A 19355-nucleotide genomic window follows, 5' to 3' on the forward strand; every position below is an offset into this window, starting at 1 on the left:
TCAGGTCTCATTCTCATTTCATAGCTCTGGTACAATCATACAAGGTCACAAATTTGACCTTTCCTGACAACAGTTCTTCCACCGTGTTCTGACAGTGCATCCATGGACTAAAGGAAGAACACTCTTCCCAGCAAGTTCGGTCTTGGGCATGCCTTCCCAGAACACCAACCTTGATTCTGTCCTTCTATTAGCTTTTTTCAGGTTTCTCCTGAGGCAATGATGCTGGCCAAGTCCTTAATAGAGAGCATTGTTTATCTTTAATGGTGAAGAACACAGATTCTGGCCACCTCTTGCTAGCTGTGTGACCTTGGGCAAGCTACTTAAACCTCTGTGCCTCAATTTCTTCATTTGTAAAATGGAAGTAGTAGCAACACCTGTTCATAGAGCTATTGTGGCTGAATCGTTTAATATATTTACCATGACTGGCACATATGTTAGCTACTGTTATATTATTGTCCCTCCTTGGAAGAAGTGAGCATAGTACTTATTAAATGCTTGAATAGGGAGAAGACAAAAGCAACACGAGGAGGAAAAATAGTTTGTATTTCAAAATATTTCTTTTTACCACAAAGGTAATTATCAAATCAACCAAATAATTCCATACCTCTGTTTCTGAAATGTAAGGTCAGCAGCAGCTTGAATTCACTATAATTATGAATGTATAATTTCTAACATCTCCTGTGGATATAAATCACTACAACCTAACTGACTTTTTTCTTTCCAGTAAATCATCAGAATCACCTTTACCTTAATAAACTTCAAAATTTCTGCGTGAATGACGGGAAAATGTTTAATGGGAAGGCTGAACACCAGCAGTACTTGAGTCCAGAAAACAACAGAGAACAGGAAAAAAAACATCACTTCAGTGTTTTACTGGAATCCAAGTTAAGAAATAGGAATCACAGGACAAATAGCAAACAAGAACTTGAGTTACATCAGAATGAAAAAAGAAATGATGAACCTGGATTCACAGTCTGAAACTATTATGCAATATGATTAATGGAGCTAACAAGTCATATCTTACACATTAGAAAATCCTCTACAGTTTAAAATAAAAGGAATAACTCATTCAGAGGATAATTGATGCTTACAGATAAATTTCACAATTTTATACCTCGGGGAATCCTGCTTTTCTTAAAGATCAAATAAACTGTTTCATCTTGGAAATTAATGACTGGCCCCATTATTTTATAACTAAGAAAAGTTTAGTTTTCTTCCACATTGTAGTTTGAAACGATATTTCAATTTACATCTTATAGGTAAAATTTTATTAGTAGTACTATATAGCAAAGCTTCAACTGATCTTTGTTTAATCTTTAAGTGACTATGACTAAAGTTAATCAATGTACAAAAATTCTTTGAATGAGCACAATAATAATAAGTTAAAAATCAGAGATGTATTTTTGTAAAGCTATATTATTAGATCTTTCATAAAGATCCATACAAATAGAGGAAAAAACAAAAATATCAGGGTATTGGGATTTCTCCCTGAATCGTCTCTTTTAATTTTCCTTCCAGTTAAACTGATTTGCTCACATATTTGTTTTTGGATTAAAGCCAGAATCAACACTGTTTCTATTTCTAATCAAATAATGGAGAAACCACTGTAAATTCTAAGTGCAGTTTAAAGGATCCTGGCAGGCCGAGTGGCTGGACCAAGCCTGAGCTGTGTCTCTCTCTGACTTGTTTCTGACTTTAGGCAAGGTATTTAACATCTTTGCACTTTTGACATAATTTTAAGAATGCTAATTTATTTCATAGGGTTGATAGCAAAATTCAATAAATAACCATTGACTATCAAGGAAGGTCAGGTTGGTAAGAGAGAAGGCTTCTTTTGCAGCTTGTAAAAGAGATTTAGAATTACAATTCTTTTCCATTCCTGGTATAGTTTGAAAACATTGGATGGGAATTTGATGTAAATAATAGGATTTGCAGTTTCATTATACAAAGTGGAAAATAAAATGGGCCATGTTATAATTTCCACTTCTAAAGTAAAACTTCAGAAATATTTTTCTGTATTTTTGTCTTTGGGGATCAAATTCATTTAGTACATATTTTTGAGATAAATAACAAAGATACTGTTAATTTCCATTTTCAGAAATAGGAAAAATGTCAACAGAAAATAGCATAAAAAGAGTCTCTAAGTTTGTGTTCATGGGTAAATTTTTAACTAACCGTCCTACATTAAGGGTATAGTCCATTTGTGAATGCTAACTTACTAACATGCTTTCTTCAATAACTTTTTCTTCCTTTTTTATTTCTTTTATCTTGTATTCTTTCATCATGGCTCACTTAAAACTTTGAAATTTTATATGCTACTAATGTATTTTTGTTTTGTAATTGTATTTTTAAAAATTATGTATCAGCTGTAGAACTTTTTAAGTTCCAAACTTAATATTTTTGTCTTTAAATTTAATTCACTATAATCAACTAAAAAATTTTTAGTGGGGAAGAAATTAAACTTTATAGTCTTAGAATAATTTATATTAAATAATATAGTACATGGAAAACTATTTTAATTTTACAATAACTAAAAGTTTCGAAACCGCCCAAAGCAAAAACATTGTAAAAGAAATACAACTACTTGTATAGTGAGGAACTAAATAACCTGATATAACTTTACCACAAGCAAGATTTGCAGAATAATAACAGTTTACTCTGATGAATGATGGAGACCAGATTTCCAAAGCAAGTTTCTTAACGCGTAAACATTTCTTTAATACTGTAGAAGATGATTAGAATTACAAATGAGGGCACTAGGGAATTTTAGAGGACTTGAGATAGTGTTGTAGCCGCTAGCCCCCGTAAACACATGAACCACCAGAAACTAGTGGAAACACACTCTTTATTCAGCCAGCTGGGTCTGCCAGGGGTACGCAGACCCCAAATTAAGCAGCCCCGAAATGTAGAGGTACAGGGTTTTTAAGCCCTAAACCCCATTCCTCATCCTGTTTGAACACACAAGTCTATTTTTCTTCTTTTAACTAACTGTCAACCCACAGGTCGGTTGTGCAAGTGAGGGGTACAGAAGCAGAAAGCTTATTGTTAGAGCGTTATGTTCCCATGGGCAATAGCCAAACAGTAATTTTCCAGCCAGTACATTCCCCACTGGCCTTAGCGGAAAATCAAATCCTTGATTCTTTATGTGAAATTAATTCTTTTCCTTATATATCTAAACAAGAGATTGAGGAAACATAGGCCAAAAGTTAATAAGAGGAAGAGGATTAAAGGTCCAGCTATAGCAAATAGGAGGGTTGTTAGAACATCCTATGAAACCAGTTATCTGATTCTAATCTTTGTTTTTCCCTGGCATCTAAATTTCTCTGTACTAGTGGTAAACTTTCTCTAATTATTCCAGAGTTATTGGCATAGAAGCAACAGATTTCACCTAGAGCCATACATAATCCGTCTTATTCTAAAAACAATAAATCTAAACCTCTTCTATTTTGGAGGACTACTTCTGCTAGTGAATCGACTTGAAGTTCTAGCCTGCTGAGCTCAGTTAAGTTTAGGGGAGTTCCTACCCCGACATAGTAAGGGGGTTTTGGGTTTAGGCACAACTAGCAATCTTGTCCTATGTCTGGGGTGGTCTTATTTAAGACCTTGTGTATTGTCATTAGCAAAGTTATTAATGCTCCTTCTGGTTTTGGTTGTGGCTGGTCGAATGCTTAGGCTAAAGAGGGAAAAAGGAAGAAACAGAGGGTTAGATTTTACATATATGCTTGAGTTTTAGTCTTAGGGGCCTGTCTTCCTGAGCTGTCCACTCTCGTGCTGCCTTCATGTGGGAGTAATGAATCCATGATGGGATGTCGTCTACTTTAACTGCAGTGGGCATCGTCAGGTAGACAGTGAAGGGTCCTTTCCATTTGGTTTCTAGTCCCTTGGAAGTGAACTTCCGGATCCACATAGAGTCCCCAGGCTGAAACTGATGGCGAAGTCCGTCCCCTGGGGCTGAGTGGGCAGCACGAACCCAGGACTAAATCTCCTTCTGTACACTTTGAAGGGCCTGTAAAGACTTACCTAAGACAAGGTTACATAGTTCTGCCTTTTTCTCATCTTCTATTCTAGGTATTAAAGGTGGGGGTTTTCCAAAGAAAATTTCCAGTGGGGTGAAAAACCTGGCTCAGAGAAGAGCAAAGGAGAGAAGTTCTACCCAGGTCCCGCCAGTTTCTAATCCTAATTTGACTAATGTTTCTTTTAGGGTCCGATTCATTCGTTCTACTTGGCCTGAACTTTGGTGCCAGTAGGCGCAGTGGAGTTTCTGTCACAAATTTAGGTAGCTAGTCAATTGTTATGACACCTTTGCTACGAAGGCTGGCCTGCTATCCGACCCTAAAGTTCTAGGGAGAACAAATCAAGGGAGGATTTCTTGTAGTAGTTTCTTAGTAACTACTAAGGCAGTCTCTTTCCTAGTAGGGAAGACCTCTACCAATCCTGGAAAGGTGTCTATAAAGACAAGTAAATATTCGTAACCCCCCACAGTTGGAGTTACCTCAGGGAAATCTACTTCCTAGTGGTCCCCCGGATAAGTTCCTCTTTCTCTATGCCTAGGTTCTTCTATCTTCCCCTTCTTTGGATTAACTTGGGCACAAGCCGGGCATCGTTCTTCTCCCTTTTAACAAGTGAAAGTAAGGGTCTAAAGCTTGGAGCATCTTAGTTCACCTTAGGTGTGTGGTCTGGTGTAGTTGGTGGAGGAGACTCCTTCCAAGGGCTGTGAGAGCCCGATTTTTCCATCTGGGGTCGTCCGCTACCCCTGTTGGTTCCTAGTGGCTCCCTTATCTTGAAAATATATGTTCTCTTCCGCCGTATAGGTTGGAGACGGAGGCAGTTCTGGATAAGGGACAGCAGTCAGTAGATGTGGTGGGGCCGCTGTTCTTGTCTCTGCATTGGCTCATCGGGTTTCCCTCAGCCTCAGGACTATTCCCTTTTTGATGCCCTTTACAAAGAACAATAGCAAGAGCCTTAGGCATCTATATGACTTCAAGTAAGGCTAGGATCTCCCCCTTGTTCTTGATGTCCTTCCCAGATGAAGTCAGAAGCCCTCTTTCCTTGTAGATGGCTCCGTGTACATGTGCAGTGGCAAAGGTGTATCGGCTGTCAGTGTATATTGTGACTGCCTTATCCTTTCCCCATCTTAGTGCCTCAGTGAGGGTGATGAGTTCTGCCTTTTGAGGAGAAGTCCTTGTGACCAGATGGTGCCAGTTAGAGTTACGACCGCTGCCCCAGCATACCTCCTTCCTTCCTGCATGCAGCTGCTCCCGTCCGTGAACAGAACTTCATTGGCCTCAGGCAGAGGGGAGTCTTTGAGGTCTGGCCGCGAGGAACACACAGCATCAGTGAAATCTATGCAGTCATGAAAAGGGGTCTTGGGGTCTGTGTCTGGCAACAGATTGGCTAGGTCGATGACAGTAGCTTTGGATTTTAGCCATACGTTTGGGGTCATCTGGTGCCTCCCTGTTGTTGAACACCTTCTGGGCTATCTCAACAAGTTGGAACAGGTTCATTCCTGCAAAACCTTCTGATTTTTGCAATTTATGCCGGATATCAGGGGCTGCCTGAGTAGCAAAGGCTATATTAATTGCCCGCTGGTTCTCAGGGGCCTCAGGATCAATGGGGGTGTATACCCCATATGCCTTGTTCAAGAAACGCTCCAGGGGATTCCTGAGGTCCCTGTTACCTTAGAAAGGTTAGGTGGCTGACGAGCAGCCATCCTAATTCCCCCAATTAGAATCTGGTGGTACCGATCTAATGCTGTTCTCCCTGCCTGAGAATTGTGTCCCCAGTCTGGGCGGGTGGAGGGAAATTCCTCCTCAATCTGTTCTCCTGCTTCTTCAACTCTCCTCCCTCCCACAGCTATCTTTTGTGTTTCAGTACAAATGCGTCCACGTTCTTCCTCGGTGAAGGGGGTAATTAAAAGCTGTTGGCAATCGTCCCAGGTGGGGCAGTGAGTCTGAAAGACACGTTCTAAGAGTCCCATTAATGCCTGGGGTTTCTCAGAGAAAGGCGGATTCTGTGCCTTCCAATTGTACAGGTCGCTAGTCAAGAAAGGCACATAAACCATAAAGGGCCTGTCTGTGAGATGTCCCTGGGGTGGTGCTTCTCGCAAGGGGAGAATGGCCGGGGTGGTGGTACCGGCTGGTGCCCCATCCGGAGCGGGAGCAGGAGGCCCATAGGGGTTACCTGCTTGCGTCCAAGGAGGTGAGGTGGTGCTGTTTGGCCTCTGTTGTCCTGGATTATAGGGTGGGGGACTGTCACTGTCCTCTGGTGGAGATCGGAGGACTGAGGGACTGGGCTGTCTTGGAGATTCAGTTGCTGTATGTTTCAGGGTGCCCACAACTAAGACTTGTGCCCCTAGAGAAAGGGCACACCGGCGGAGCCAAGGAGGGGGGTTCTGAACAAGGTTTAACCATTGATCAATGTAGGGAAACTGATCGAGATGTCCCGGGTCTCCCGTGACAATCTTCCAAACATTCCTCACTAAACCCCTGTCAAAAGAACCCTCCGGAGACCAGTTTACATCAAAAGACAGCCACTCAACTTCACACAATGTTCTTAGTCTGCCTGGAGAAAACTTTATGCCATAGTCAACTCCCTCTACAAACCCTTCTTTGAAATGTTGCAGAAGACACAAGTGTGTCTTCTGTGAACTTGGGCCTCCTCTCATCGCTTGCATGGAAAACACAAGACAGACACTCAGACAAGAACAATTACTGGGGTGTAGGTGGACCTGGAGAGGTCCGCCACCTACAAACTAGACAATAGACAGAACCCGATAACAGGGCACAGGAGGTGGCGTCCCATGGCCTGGCCACGGTCAGGGAGATATGACTGCATCCAGTCTCTCCATGGACCCCCAATGACCGGTCAACAGAAGCAGAAAGGTACCTTTTTATCCAGACGTCGAGGCCACGGAGATTCCCGTGGAACCAGGAACAAAGAGTGTGTACTCAAGGTTGAGTCCTTGACGATTGCATTGACCCCGTTACGGCATTCAAGGGCCCTGGAACGTCTTAGGTTGGCCACCCCTTTGAGTCCGTAACCGGGACAGCAACAGCTTCGGAGGCAGTTCTGGTCTTAGATCTCAGGGCCACTCTCTAAGATGTCGCTGGGGCCTCCAAATGTTGTAGCCGCCAGCCTCCGATAGATACATAGACCACCAGAAACTAGTGAGTTATAGGAAACACACTCTTTATTCAGCCAGCTGGGTCTGCCAGAGGTACCAGACCCCAAATTAAGCAGCCCCGAAATGTAGAGGTACAGGGTTTTTAAGCTCTAAACCCCATTCTTCATCCTGTTTGAACAGACAAGTTTATTTTTTTTCTTTTAACTAACTGTCAACCCACAGGTCGGTTGTGCAAGCAGGGAGTACAGAAGCAGAAAGCTTATTGTTAGAGCGTTATGTTCCCATGGGCGATAGCCAAACAGTAATTTTCCAGCCAGCACAATAGTCTCAAGAATTATTCTAAAGATGATCAAATTAATATAATGACTTTCAAAATATGTATAATGACATTTTGAAATGCTTTATTGTTTAAGGATCAGACTAGAGGCTGTCTCCTTTCTCTGGGAAAGATCAGATTTGATTATTTTAATGGAAATGAGATAGACACTAAGATAGAGACTTCTATCAAAGCACTTTTTTGGCCCTTTATTTTATACCAAATCTAATATAGAGTAATATGTATATATATTATATAATTTCCCAGCATCTCCCAGAGCACTTTCAACATACACTGTCACTTATGCAAGAGCCAGAATCAGACATAGATATAGAAACATAATTTTTTAAAAGAGCATAATTCTTTAAGTTAATTCATTTATTTTTTAACTAAAGTACTTGACCTCACAAGTAGATAAGGGAACTTGATTAACCAAACAAAAATATACAAAAATATTTCAACAGACAACATTAAAGCAAAGTCTGGAACACACAAAAATTTCATGAGTTTAAATTCTTGACTCCTGAATGAATATTTTATTTGATAGCTGGAAGTGGATTAAAATAATAAAGATCTGTTTGCTATCACATAAGAAAAATGAGATTATTTTTACCACTTGAAAGAAAAAAGAGAAATCTCAATCAATAACCATTAAAATAAGTTGCTTCTTTTTAATTAGAATAATTTAAATTAGAGTCACAAATAAATAGTATTATATCAAATTTTATACTAATCTCCCAGACTAATGTGTATATACCTAGTAAAAGTCGTCTATTTTATTTCTTAGCAAATTATTATTTTCCCTCTCTGAGCTTTGTTTCCTCAAGTGTTGATAATGTTTGGATGATCTCACTTCCTCTAATTATATTTTGACCCTGTGTTCTACCCTTTGAGATAACACTTTCTACTTCTAAAATCTCTTCTTATGTTTTTAAAAAGTATTTTGTATTTTTCACCTTTGTTTTCTTTCGCTTGTTTATAATAAAACAATTATTCTTGCTTCTTATTTTCTGTAACATTAAAACAGTTTATTATTTATCTTTATGACTAATTGATTACATTTTAGGAAATCTCCATTGTATGAAGGATTTTGTTTTGTTTTGTTTTTTACTTTTTACTACAAGAACTCCATGATAAATTTTAAAATTAAATAACAAATGACCATTATGGTACAAATGAGATTTTTTAAAAAATAGCAGCATAACTGTTGTAATTTTGCTCAAGAAATATATTTATTTCTTGAATATATTCAATGAAAACATGAGTCAAATTAATAATTTATTATGAGATAGTTATGATAATGGCTTTAGCTCATTAAGACAGCCAAATTTTAAATATTTTAGGAATTATGTTTTCAGTTATTTATTTTCTTTTGAGATTTTATGAATCCAAATATCTCTTTTTTATTTTTAAAACCAATATAAGCTATCACATACCACAATGTCAGATTTGCAAATCAATAAAAACTTTACAAATGGTATGGTTTATCAAGTATTCTTAGTCATTGCCGGGAGAGGGGAGATAATAAAAGGAATCTGATAGGGACATCTAATAAATTCAGCAGACACAAAAGAATTTGGTCTCTAGTAAACAATTATAAAATTGCAACAACAGATGCTGGGAAGTTCTAAAATTCTAACTTAGGTTTAAGGGTTTTTTTCCCTCATCAATTCAACAAATATTTTGTTGAGTACCTGTACTGGGTTGAATTGTGCCCCCCAAAATAATATGTTTAATTCTAACTTCTGTTACCTGTGAGCATAACTTTATTTGGAAATGGGGTCTTTGTAGATATAATCACGTTAAAATAAGGCAAGGAAGGATTCTTCCTTAGAGCCTTTCGGAGGGTATATGGCCCTGCTGACACCTTGATTTCAGATTTCTATCCCTCAGAAATGTGAGACAATAAATTTCTGTTGTTTAAGCCACCCAGTTTATGGTAATTTGTTACAGCAGCACTATGAAACTAATACAGTACCTAACTATCTACCAAGTACTGGTATACAGCAGTAACTAAAATAGGTTAAGTCCCTCACCTCATGGAACTTACATTATAGATGGTAGTGAAGATGGGTAGACAATAAATACATATATAATATTTTGTTATATTTTAATATATTATATGAATATATAACATATTCATAATTAATCCATTGCAATAGAGGTATGAGCATGCGGGAGATGGTTGCTTTTTATATACGGTAGCCAGAAAAGTGTCTGTCTTTGGGAAGATAATATTTAAACAGACCTGAAGGATATAAGGGAGCAAGCCATGGAGATTTTCAAAAGAAGAGAATTCCAGGTAGGGGAATCAGCAAGTGTAATTGTCCTCGAAAGTAAATGTGTTTTGTTGTGTTCAAGGAATATCGAAGAGGCCAATGTGGCCAGAGAAAAGGAGATGGAGATAGTGGAGGGAGAGGAGTTGTGGGGCAGTGGGATTTTGCAGATTATGTAATGCCTTATAGGTAGGTGACCACATACCCTGGTTCGCCCTGGTAAGGCTCAGTTTGTCCCAGTGTCATTCTCAAAAATGTTCTGGTTTGGAACATTGGAATTTCCAGTGGTGGCTTAGAGCAGATGGTAGCAACAAAGGTGATAAGAGGTGGTTAAATGTTGTATAAATTTTGAATGTAGAGCCTTTCCTTGGAAAAGTTATTTTGCTTTCCTATTCCAATTTCTTTTAGTTAAAAGTGACTATTGTAACTTCTCTTCATATTGGCTTATGACAGAACCACAAGATAAGTAAATTTTTTTTTACATATTTTGATTAGCGTTAATGTATATTAATGTATTAACATTGGAGGCAGCATTTACATAAAAACAGGTCATTGCTAAATTGTCTTCTTTCTTATTAAATAAGCTACAAATATTTTATTTTTAACCTTTGTCTTTTGGCTCTCCATTTAGTATAAAAGGTTACAATAATTTCAAGTATGTTCTTTCTATCTAACCAGTATTTATTATTTTGAATCCTATGAAATTGCCTATTTTGTAGGTCAAAAATGTTCAAACATATGCCATTTCTTATATTTCAACCTAATGTATTAAGAAATAAACATCTAGACACTAAAGAAAGAGGCTCAGGAGACATATGGAGGCCCTGAATAGGGGGTTTTGTGAGAAAGGAAAAATAAATTCACGTGTTCAATCCAACCGAAAATTTCTAACTCCTTCTTAACACTTATTTTCAAAAATGCACTTAGTCCATTGTTCTCCCCTTGACCAGAATAAGCATAGAGAAGGAAGTAGTTTTATGGCAAGGAAATCACATTTTCCCCTCTGAGGAAGATTTTCCCTCCTGGGGAATATTTCTGCAGAGGCAACAACTCAACTTTTAGCAGGGTCACCAGAGTAAGTTAGATGCTGGAGATGCAACAATTAGCAAGGTGTGGCTTTTGCCTTCACAAATCTTATTCTAAGCAAATTAGCATGGGTAAAGAGAAAGAAAGAAAATAAAAAACTGACTAAATGATAATTCCAGCACCTGGCGCAGTGCCCAGAACATAGCAGGAGTGCATACAATGTTTATTGAGTGAATAATTGCTATATTGGTCTATAAACATAATGTGGAATCACACTGGAGAAAGTCATTAATTTTGTCTTGAGGGGTGGTCTGGGAGAGTTTTGTTTTTATATTTAATTACACATGGTTTCATGTATACTTAATTTATATTGTCTTTAATTTCCACTTTAATATTTATTTTCATTTCTTCCTCTTAACATTGCCTTGCTGAGGCAGCTATGTTTTATTCTCTCCCAGTGTTTAGCATAGATAGCATTGAGCAGATTGAGCAGATAACTGATGATCAATAAATGCTTGCCTATGCTACCATTCTCTAGGACTGCTTCTGCGTTGGTGCAGCTGTCTCCTCTCCTGCCGAGTTAACATAATGTTCCTTTGGAGAAGCAAGTAACTCAAGGAGTGAGAGTGATGTTCAGTGGAGAAGGCCAAGAAGGAGAGTCTCTAGACTTCTCTACAACCAGTTTCCCTGTAGATAGCAGGGATATGTATATATAGAGAGGAAGGCCATGTAAGCACAGGTTGGGGGACATGAGCCGGCAAGGTGAAAATCTCTGTTATTTGGTCTTCCATACACCAGTTGTGTGATTTTAGGGAGGTGACTTAACCTCTCTGATCTCTTATTCATTTGTATTATGAGAATAATAGTACTTGCCTTGTATAGTTATCTGAGGATTAAATAAGATACTTATAAAATACATAGCACAGTTCTGGGTATGTAGTTATAAAAATGTCAGCCAGAAGTAAAAATGCGTGAAGTAACATTATACAGTTATATCTAGCAGATTCTTTACTACTCTCTGTAATGCACAAATTTCACATATTCTACAAATTCACATTATATGTTACAAGCTTCCCAAGGTAGCCAGGCATGTTCTTTGTCATTGAATTTAAGGAATGTGTCTCCTATTTTGTAACTGTTTTTCTTGGCCCCAGGACTGAGAACTACCTACTTTATTAACATAAACTAAAAACATTTTGTCTGTTAAGTTCTTAAATCAGTCATTGTTTCCCAATCTTTGCTGAACATTGGAATCAGCTGGGAGCCTAACAAATCGCTAGGCCTGGCTGCCACCTTTAGACATTTGATTCAATCTCTGGGTCTGGAGATTTTTTAAAAGCTTCTCAAGAGATACTAATAGACAGCAAAATTTGGGAACCATTTTTCTAATTACATAATAATTGAAAAAGAGACATACGAAAAGGACCTAGTGATCATAGGTTCTAAAATAATAAAAATAGACTAACAAATTAATAATTCAGTTGATTCTAGTCTTTTTTTTCTTTTTAGCAGAAACCATAGGTATAAAATTTGTTTGAAGATTATGCAGATATTTCTGTCCTTCTAGGCTCTGTAGCTTCTAAAATTTATGAAAATTCACTACTGGCAGTGCACAGATTTTTGAGGATGAGCAAAACTTTTCATCAAGACTAATGACTTAAAGATTGATTTTTAAAAGTAAAAGGAATTTTTCTTCACATCTTTAAATAGGACTTAAAGTTTTTATATTATCTTGGTAGCTTGCCTATACATTAAGATATTAATAAAAGCCGTCTTTCATATACAAAAGGAGTTACTATTCATTTAGCACTTATATTACATCAAAATTGCTACAGTCCTATAAGGTAGGAATTAACATTTCCATTTCACCAATTGGGAGCATTTTAGTAAGTTGCCTATGGCCACACAACTAGGAAGTGGCTCAGCTAAAATACGACCCCAGGTCTTGGTTTATATAGAGTCTGTGCCTTTGCCACACCTAAGTACAAGCAGCACATTCAGGCCACCCGAAGATCCAGAGTCTCTCCTTTATTTTTGCAACTGAACAGGTTCAATTGTGCTGAAGGTAACAGTGGGCATTCTGTGTAGGGGAAGCCTGGGAAAGTCTCAGAGAATTTCCCAGTGACTCTCAGCCCGGAACTGCATTTGACCTCCTGGATTGCCTTGAGTCTGAACATAACTAACCTCATGAAAAATTCACCATAAATAAGTGTATGAAATTGTTTTTTTTTTTTTTTTTTTGTCCTTGCAGTTCTTTCAATGGGAAAAATGGTGAAGATGTTCAGTTTCGTCCTTGTCACCACTGCTCTGCTAACAGGAAGGGAAAGCTGGGTAAGCTCATTACAAAAACTGTTGTATTCGTAATGCCTGCTTTGACCTAAACTTTCTTTTGTTTTGCAGCAAACCTATAGCAAATTGTCACTGAAAAAAATTCAACTAAGGGGGGGAAATGAAAAAGTTTTGTGGAACACCTGACACAAAATAAGAACTTACCAAGTGCTTTAAAATTTTTTAAAAGTAAAAATCAGTATTCACAAAAAATAAGTAAAAAAAACTTTTTTAATTTGCTGGGGTAATTTGAGTGGTTACATAATATTAGGAGTTCAAAATTATCCATTAAAATTGACCTCGGGCTTTCCAATATTGGACACTATTAGTGTAAACGTAACAGATTATTTGAAAGTAATTACAATGAACTTGTGCCTTCTTCCACTCATGAGTAAAAAGGTAAAAATACTCATTTATTTAGTTCTCAGAGAAAGAAAAATCTTAGGTTTTAAATAAGCTTACTAACACAGTATATCGTGTCTCATAAATTTTGAACATACTTGCCTTGTAATTCCTTCAGTTATTTTTAAATTGCATAGTCCACTGTGTTTAATGATATCATAATCAATTTCCCACTATTGGAAAGCAACACAGGATTCCAGACACAGTAAAATATATTTGCTGTTCATTTTTTAGACAGTTGTGACTCAGGGTGCTAAGCAAAGAACTCATTCAGGGAGGATAAATCAAAGGGTGATGAGGAGAGAATGCCAAGAGCAAATAAAAAATAGTTAGAAATAGCTGGGAGAGATTCAGTGACTTGTACGAGAATATGGGAGGAAGGAGGCCTCTTATCACCACTCTCCATTCTCTTGCTATATGACTTTCAGTTTTGAGGATATTTACATTGTAGTCCTTTATAAGAAAGGAGTGTGCCTCTTTCCTTTGTCCCAAATTGGTTATCTAATTGTGCTGTTCTAACTGCATAGCAGAGTGCCTAGAAGGCAGTAGGTCCTTGTATCTATGGAATGAGTACAAGGTAATACATTAAGATAGGAACAGAAAGTTATACAAATACAAATTGAGAAACATATCTGCCTATAATCAAATGCCTTTTTAGAAAATAATGTATGTAAAAGTAGTGTGAGGCACTTACACATTAAAATTGATAATTTCTCTGAAGTGAACATTTATATTTATAGATAACAGGAGATCATGGCATGGGCTGCAAATAGAGATGACAAGGTAAAATAGATAAATGGCAAAAATTTGTTCTCTGTCCTTGTGTTTCACCACCCCTAGTAATTCTCCCAACACTGAGCATTCGAAAGCTTTTATTTAAGCTTCTTGGCCTCAGGACCTCTTCCCAGAAGACCCACCTCTGCAACTCTCCTTCTCAATTCACCAGTCACATTTGCTTTTTCTTTGGAGGGCTCTGCTCTGCTCAGTCAGATACCACTTTAAAGAGGAGCTGATAAACTCTCTCATGTGCAATATTCTTGGGTTATTTGCCCCTTTTAGAGAAGATAAATGACTTAACTGGAAGACTCAGTTTCCTCCCATCTGTTTTTAAAGTGATTGAGGAAGAAACAATAAATAAGCAAAACGTTAAAATGACTCAAGAAGAATTTTCAGCAACATGTAAATGGGTGAGGTATTCAGGGATATGAGGGCCTAAGCTAGCATCCCTTATAAAGGTGACCACATGTCATCAGATTATAAGCATTCAATCATATTTTTTAAAACATGTTAATACCAAAAAGTCATTCAAAAGCTTCATTTATTTTACTGTTAAGAAAGCACTTAGGCAGTGTCATGTAGAGATTGAGAACAGAAACCTTGAAGTCAGTGTAAATCCTGACTCCTTTTGCCCACTGGCAATTCTTGAGCAAGTTTCCTCATCAGGACTGAGCCCTTTCCTACCTCATGGAATCATTATGAAGATCAATTGAGACAACAACTCTAAACTTCTAAGTGTAGTCATTCAGATTATTTAATACTATATCTTTTTTTTTTTTTAGTTTAAGCAATTTAGCATAAGCCATAATTTCTTATCCTTCAAATAATAAATAAAATTAGAACTTTCAAACTACTTTCCAGTTGGAAAAATGTTCTGAAATGGGAGTCAGGGGCAAATTTGTATTATTAATTTATTCAACTTACTAGGAGCATTTACTTTCCATGAAAATAAGATGCATGTTACTCTGTAGGCTCTCGAGAACTGTCTCCAGGAGCAGGCGCGTCTCAGAGCCCAGGTACACCTGCTTGAGATCCGGGTCAAACGGCAACAGGTCAAGATCGCGCAGCTTTTACAAGAGAAGGAAATCCAGTTTCTGGATAAAGGAGAGGAGGATAGTGTCATTGACCTTGGAGGCAAGAGGCAATATGCAGGTCAGGATCTATTTTTTTAAAGTGTTTCAATAATATATATCCATGTGCAATGATGGTGCTAGCTTTTTGATGAGTTCACATTTTGCTAAAAAGCTTTTTCTATTTTAGTAACAAGCAACATGAAGCATTATAGCAAATTTAAATTTCTTTAATCATATTTTATCTTTTTCTTCTATTATCATGTACAGGGGACATTTTCTGTCAGTGTTCAATATCTGATAATTTCTATAGTTTAATAAGAGATTAAGAAACTAGATTGTTTAAATATCGGTATGCAAATGGCAGATTACGTTTGTGAAATTTTAAAGTTGAGCTTTGTTATATTTGTATTTTATTTCTTGTTACATTTATACAGCTTTTCCTTCTGAAAATCTAATATGCCTTAGGGTAATAAATAAGGTAATCGAATAAAAGTTTAGAGAAGGAAAAAAATGAGAATTATTTAGGAAAATTAAAGTTATTTTTAAGTGTATATTTCCCGATTTGATAATTTTCCTTTTCATTAGATCAGTACTTTTCCCCAGAAACTAAATGATCTTCAACTACCAACACATGTACATATCATTACATATATCATTATTCCCTATAGAAAACTACATATATCATTATTTCCTATTCACCTGACTTCCTCTAGACATATTTTAAAGTAGACAAACGATAGTTATCAGAAACAATGAGAATGCCACCTAGAGCATTCCATTGATATGTCTACTCCATCCACTGCTATGATATGTTATTTCTCTGTTTATGAGCTTATCTGGGTCAATTAGCTGGGCACTTTGTAAGGTCTGAGATGACATTTAACGCAGTCTTCCCTCCTTATTGCCTATCAGAGTGCCTACAACATTTGATCCTCATATTTATGAATTAAAGCAAGGTAATATATAGAGATAGGAACAGCAAGATAAGCAAATATAAATTGGGAAATATATTTGACTATAAATGAAAACCTGTAAAGGCTAAAGAGGTGCCAAGCTAATGAGAACAAACACATTTTTATTTTGTGTTTCCAAATATACTCACCAGTATTGACATGAGTTGTTGGGATCTTAGAACCTATGCTTCAATAAAATTCTCCCTTTTTCTCTCTTTATCAAGATCCTAATCTCTTTTTGCTCAGACCTGCTGTTGTCCAGCAGCTTGATCCTTTATCCTCCATCCTCGAAGTTAAACTGCCCTTCCCCACATTAGGGATCAGAAAGAAGCCAGAGCCACTGGGAATGAATATGAGGTGAAGATGGCCTGCGGCTCTGGAGCACACATCAAAGAGGAACCAAAGACAGTTCCACTAACAGGCTTGGAGAACAAAGACTGTCTGAATCAGTCACAGGGCAAAGAATCAGAAATTGACACCTAAAAAGAGAACTAGTACAATGAAGATTAGGCAAGACTATGAAAGGAGACTCAGGAAAGGAATCGAACCAAAGCAGAATCAGTAGTGATTCCTTTAAAACAATGATTCTCGGCCATTAGTATCACCTGGTAACCTTTTAAAATGCTGATGCCTATAAAGAACTGTAAGGGGTGGGCCAACAAGTTAGCCCACCATGGTTTCAGGAACCCTGGCAGAAGATAAGAGACTTCTGGGTCACAGATGTGACCTTTATGTTTGCACCAATATTCCTTGCCACAAATACTAAGGAAGCAGTGTGGGATAATTCAGATGGAAAATGTGCAGGCAGTGGGCTTTGTTACAGCTGAGGAGCCCTGAGCTTAGGAAACTTCAGTCTTTTATAATGGGTGATAAATCTGCCCAAACTTTGCCCCAGCGGGAGATGTTATCTTTATGATAGTGGACAGCAAACAAGCCTGCCATCTCCACTAGGGGGAGATACCATCTCTATCATCCAAGGCTGTTCACTATACAAACATCCTTGAAAAACTATTCTAGAACATAAGCCCTGCTTGAAAAATGTGCAGAAATGCAAGTGACCCATGGGAAATTGTTCATAAACAGTGCCCACTTTCCACTCCAGACCAATTAAATGAGAACCCCTACAGGGTTGAAAAGGATTCGTGCTTTCACAGTTGGCTGTGGATTAGGTTGTTCAAGACCAGAACCAGGTCAGGCTTGTCATCAAATTCCCACAGGCTGAGAAGTGCCAAAGTTTCCTGGAGTCACCTAGTAGAAGGCTTTTACTTCTTTTTGGTAAGGAGATAGTGTCCTGTGGCAGTTCGGTACCCTTTTCATTGGATGAAGTTTGAGGCCTTGTTGTAATATAGTCAGGTATCCACCCACTAGTCTTTAGCTACCTATTCAGAGACTGTGGGAAATTACAAAAGCACACAGGTTGGAGGGTAAGATCTCACTGAGTTAATTGGGTCAATCATTGTGGATGATAGAAATGATTCACGGAGGAAGGGGTCTTCAGAATCATCAGAAGGCCATTTGATTGATGACCCTGCCTGATGGGCTGAATTCTGTCCTCCACTCCTTCCCCCATAACATATGTTGAAGACCTACAAAACCTGCTGACACCTTAATCTTGGACTTCTATGCTCCAGAAGTGTGAGAAAATAAATTTCTGTTGTTTGAGCTACCCTACCTAGGGTATTTTATTATGACAGCCCAAGCAAGCTAATACACTTTGCATTGCCTTAGGTATCAGCTTCTGGCCAGGAAGGTAGTACTTTTATAAAGAAAGGTAAATAAAAGTGTCCTTCGGTCAGGGCTCTCCAGAGCTCAGGGAGTGTGAAACCCAACAGGCAACCCATAAAAATAAAACGTTTTTACATCATCGACTCTAATGAAGAAAGTTTAGAAGGATCTTTGTGGCCAGTGAATTTTTCTGGAGGAACAGCAGAGGCTGTGATAGTGACAGTGAAGAGAATACACACTGACTCTGGGCTCGCAATGGCCTGGATCTGCCCCTCTCTGGATGTCTCTTCTCTTAGTCACCCAAATACATATTAACAATATTTTTAAACTAAGATTGTCTTGCCTATTGTTTTGAGAATGGATCTCAGCATTACTAGCAGTGTTTCCTCAAGCAAGCTATTTATCTTTTGTATGCTTTAATTTTCTCAATTGTAAAATGTGGATTATAATGGTATCTAGTTAATAAGATTGTTGTGACGATTAAATGAATGAATACATGTAAAGCGTTTAGAACTGTGCCTGGAGCACAGTAAGTACTTGTTAGTATAGCTATCACTTTTTTTTAATGTTTCTAAGATAAATTGTGTTACGCAAGAGACTGGATACAAAACTGGAAGTGATCCAGACAAAAATGAACAGATTTATCTATCATATCTATTTTGCTCCCACTCCAATTTCCTTGGGGAATATGGTTATAAAGTCATTGCCATTTAAATTTGACACAACTTCCCACATGACCTTGGATTTGCTTCTGTCACCCTGAACCTTTGTTGCTCTGTCTTTAGCCCCCTAGGTCAGAAAGAGGGTCAGGGCTGGGAGAGGGAAGATCAGAGGAAGCAAAGATGAAAACCCCTAAGTGCATGATTAATGCTAGAGAAAAGAGAAAAGTTGGGGTCGTACAAGAAAAGGCGAGAGAAGAGAATGTAAGAAAAGCATGAAGGAGAGCCTGATCCCAAGGATGGGCCCCTCTTCTAGACCAAAGAGGCTCAAAGTGGAACCATAAGGAGGTGAAAGTGTGTTTGGTGATGGAGGCAACTGCTCTGGCAGAGAGGTTGCTAATATTATGTATGTATTGGCTTTGTGGAGGCAGCACAGATATGGTGTCAGTAATATATGGCAGAACCAGAGTTTGGACATTGTCAGTTGTCATGTGTCTCCTTTGCATGTTACATTCTGAGTAAAATAAATTAGTTTCATTTTCTCAACAACACCCTTCTCTCTTGAGCCCTCAGAACTTTGCATTAGCCCCTTTCTCTCTCTAGAATGTCTTCTCTATTCAACCCTGTCCTCCTGGACTGACTTCTGCTATTCGCTGTCAGATCCCAGTTTATCTCTTCAAGAAACTTTTCCTGACCC

General features: G+C 37.9%; 1 protein-coding gene across 2 annotated transcripts in view; it reads left to right on the forward strand.

The window, feature by feature from the left end:
- Positions 1-1613: 1613 nt before the first annotated feature.
- The window catches only part of FGL1 (fibrinogen like 1), a 30505-nt gene continuing 12763 nt past the window's right edge, over positions 1614-19355 (forward strand). The window contains exons 1-3 of one of the 2 annotated variants that reach the window (XM_039839289.1): positions 1614-1704; positions 12993-13072; positions 15220-15400. In XM_039839289.1, the coding sequence (XP_039695223.1) occupies positions 13001-13072; positions 15220-15400 (253 nt within the window). In that variant the 5' untranslated portion in view covers positions 1614-1704; positions 12993-13000. Of the gene's footprint in view, positions 1705-12022; positions 12388-12990; positions 13073-15219; positions 15401-19355 lie in introns of those variants that run through there. The other variant, XM_039839288.1, reaches the window with a different exon arrangement.

The sequence above is a fragment of the Pteropus medius genome, unplaced genomic scaffold, assembly GCF_902729225.1.
Source record: "Pteropus medius unplaced genomic scaffold, Ma_sr-lr_union100, whole genome shotgun sequence".
NCBI lineage: Eukaryota > Metazoa > Chordata > Mammalia > Chiroptera > Pteropodidae > Pteropus > Pteropus medius.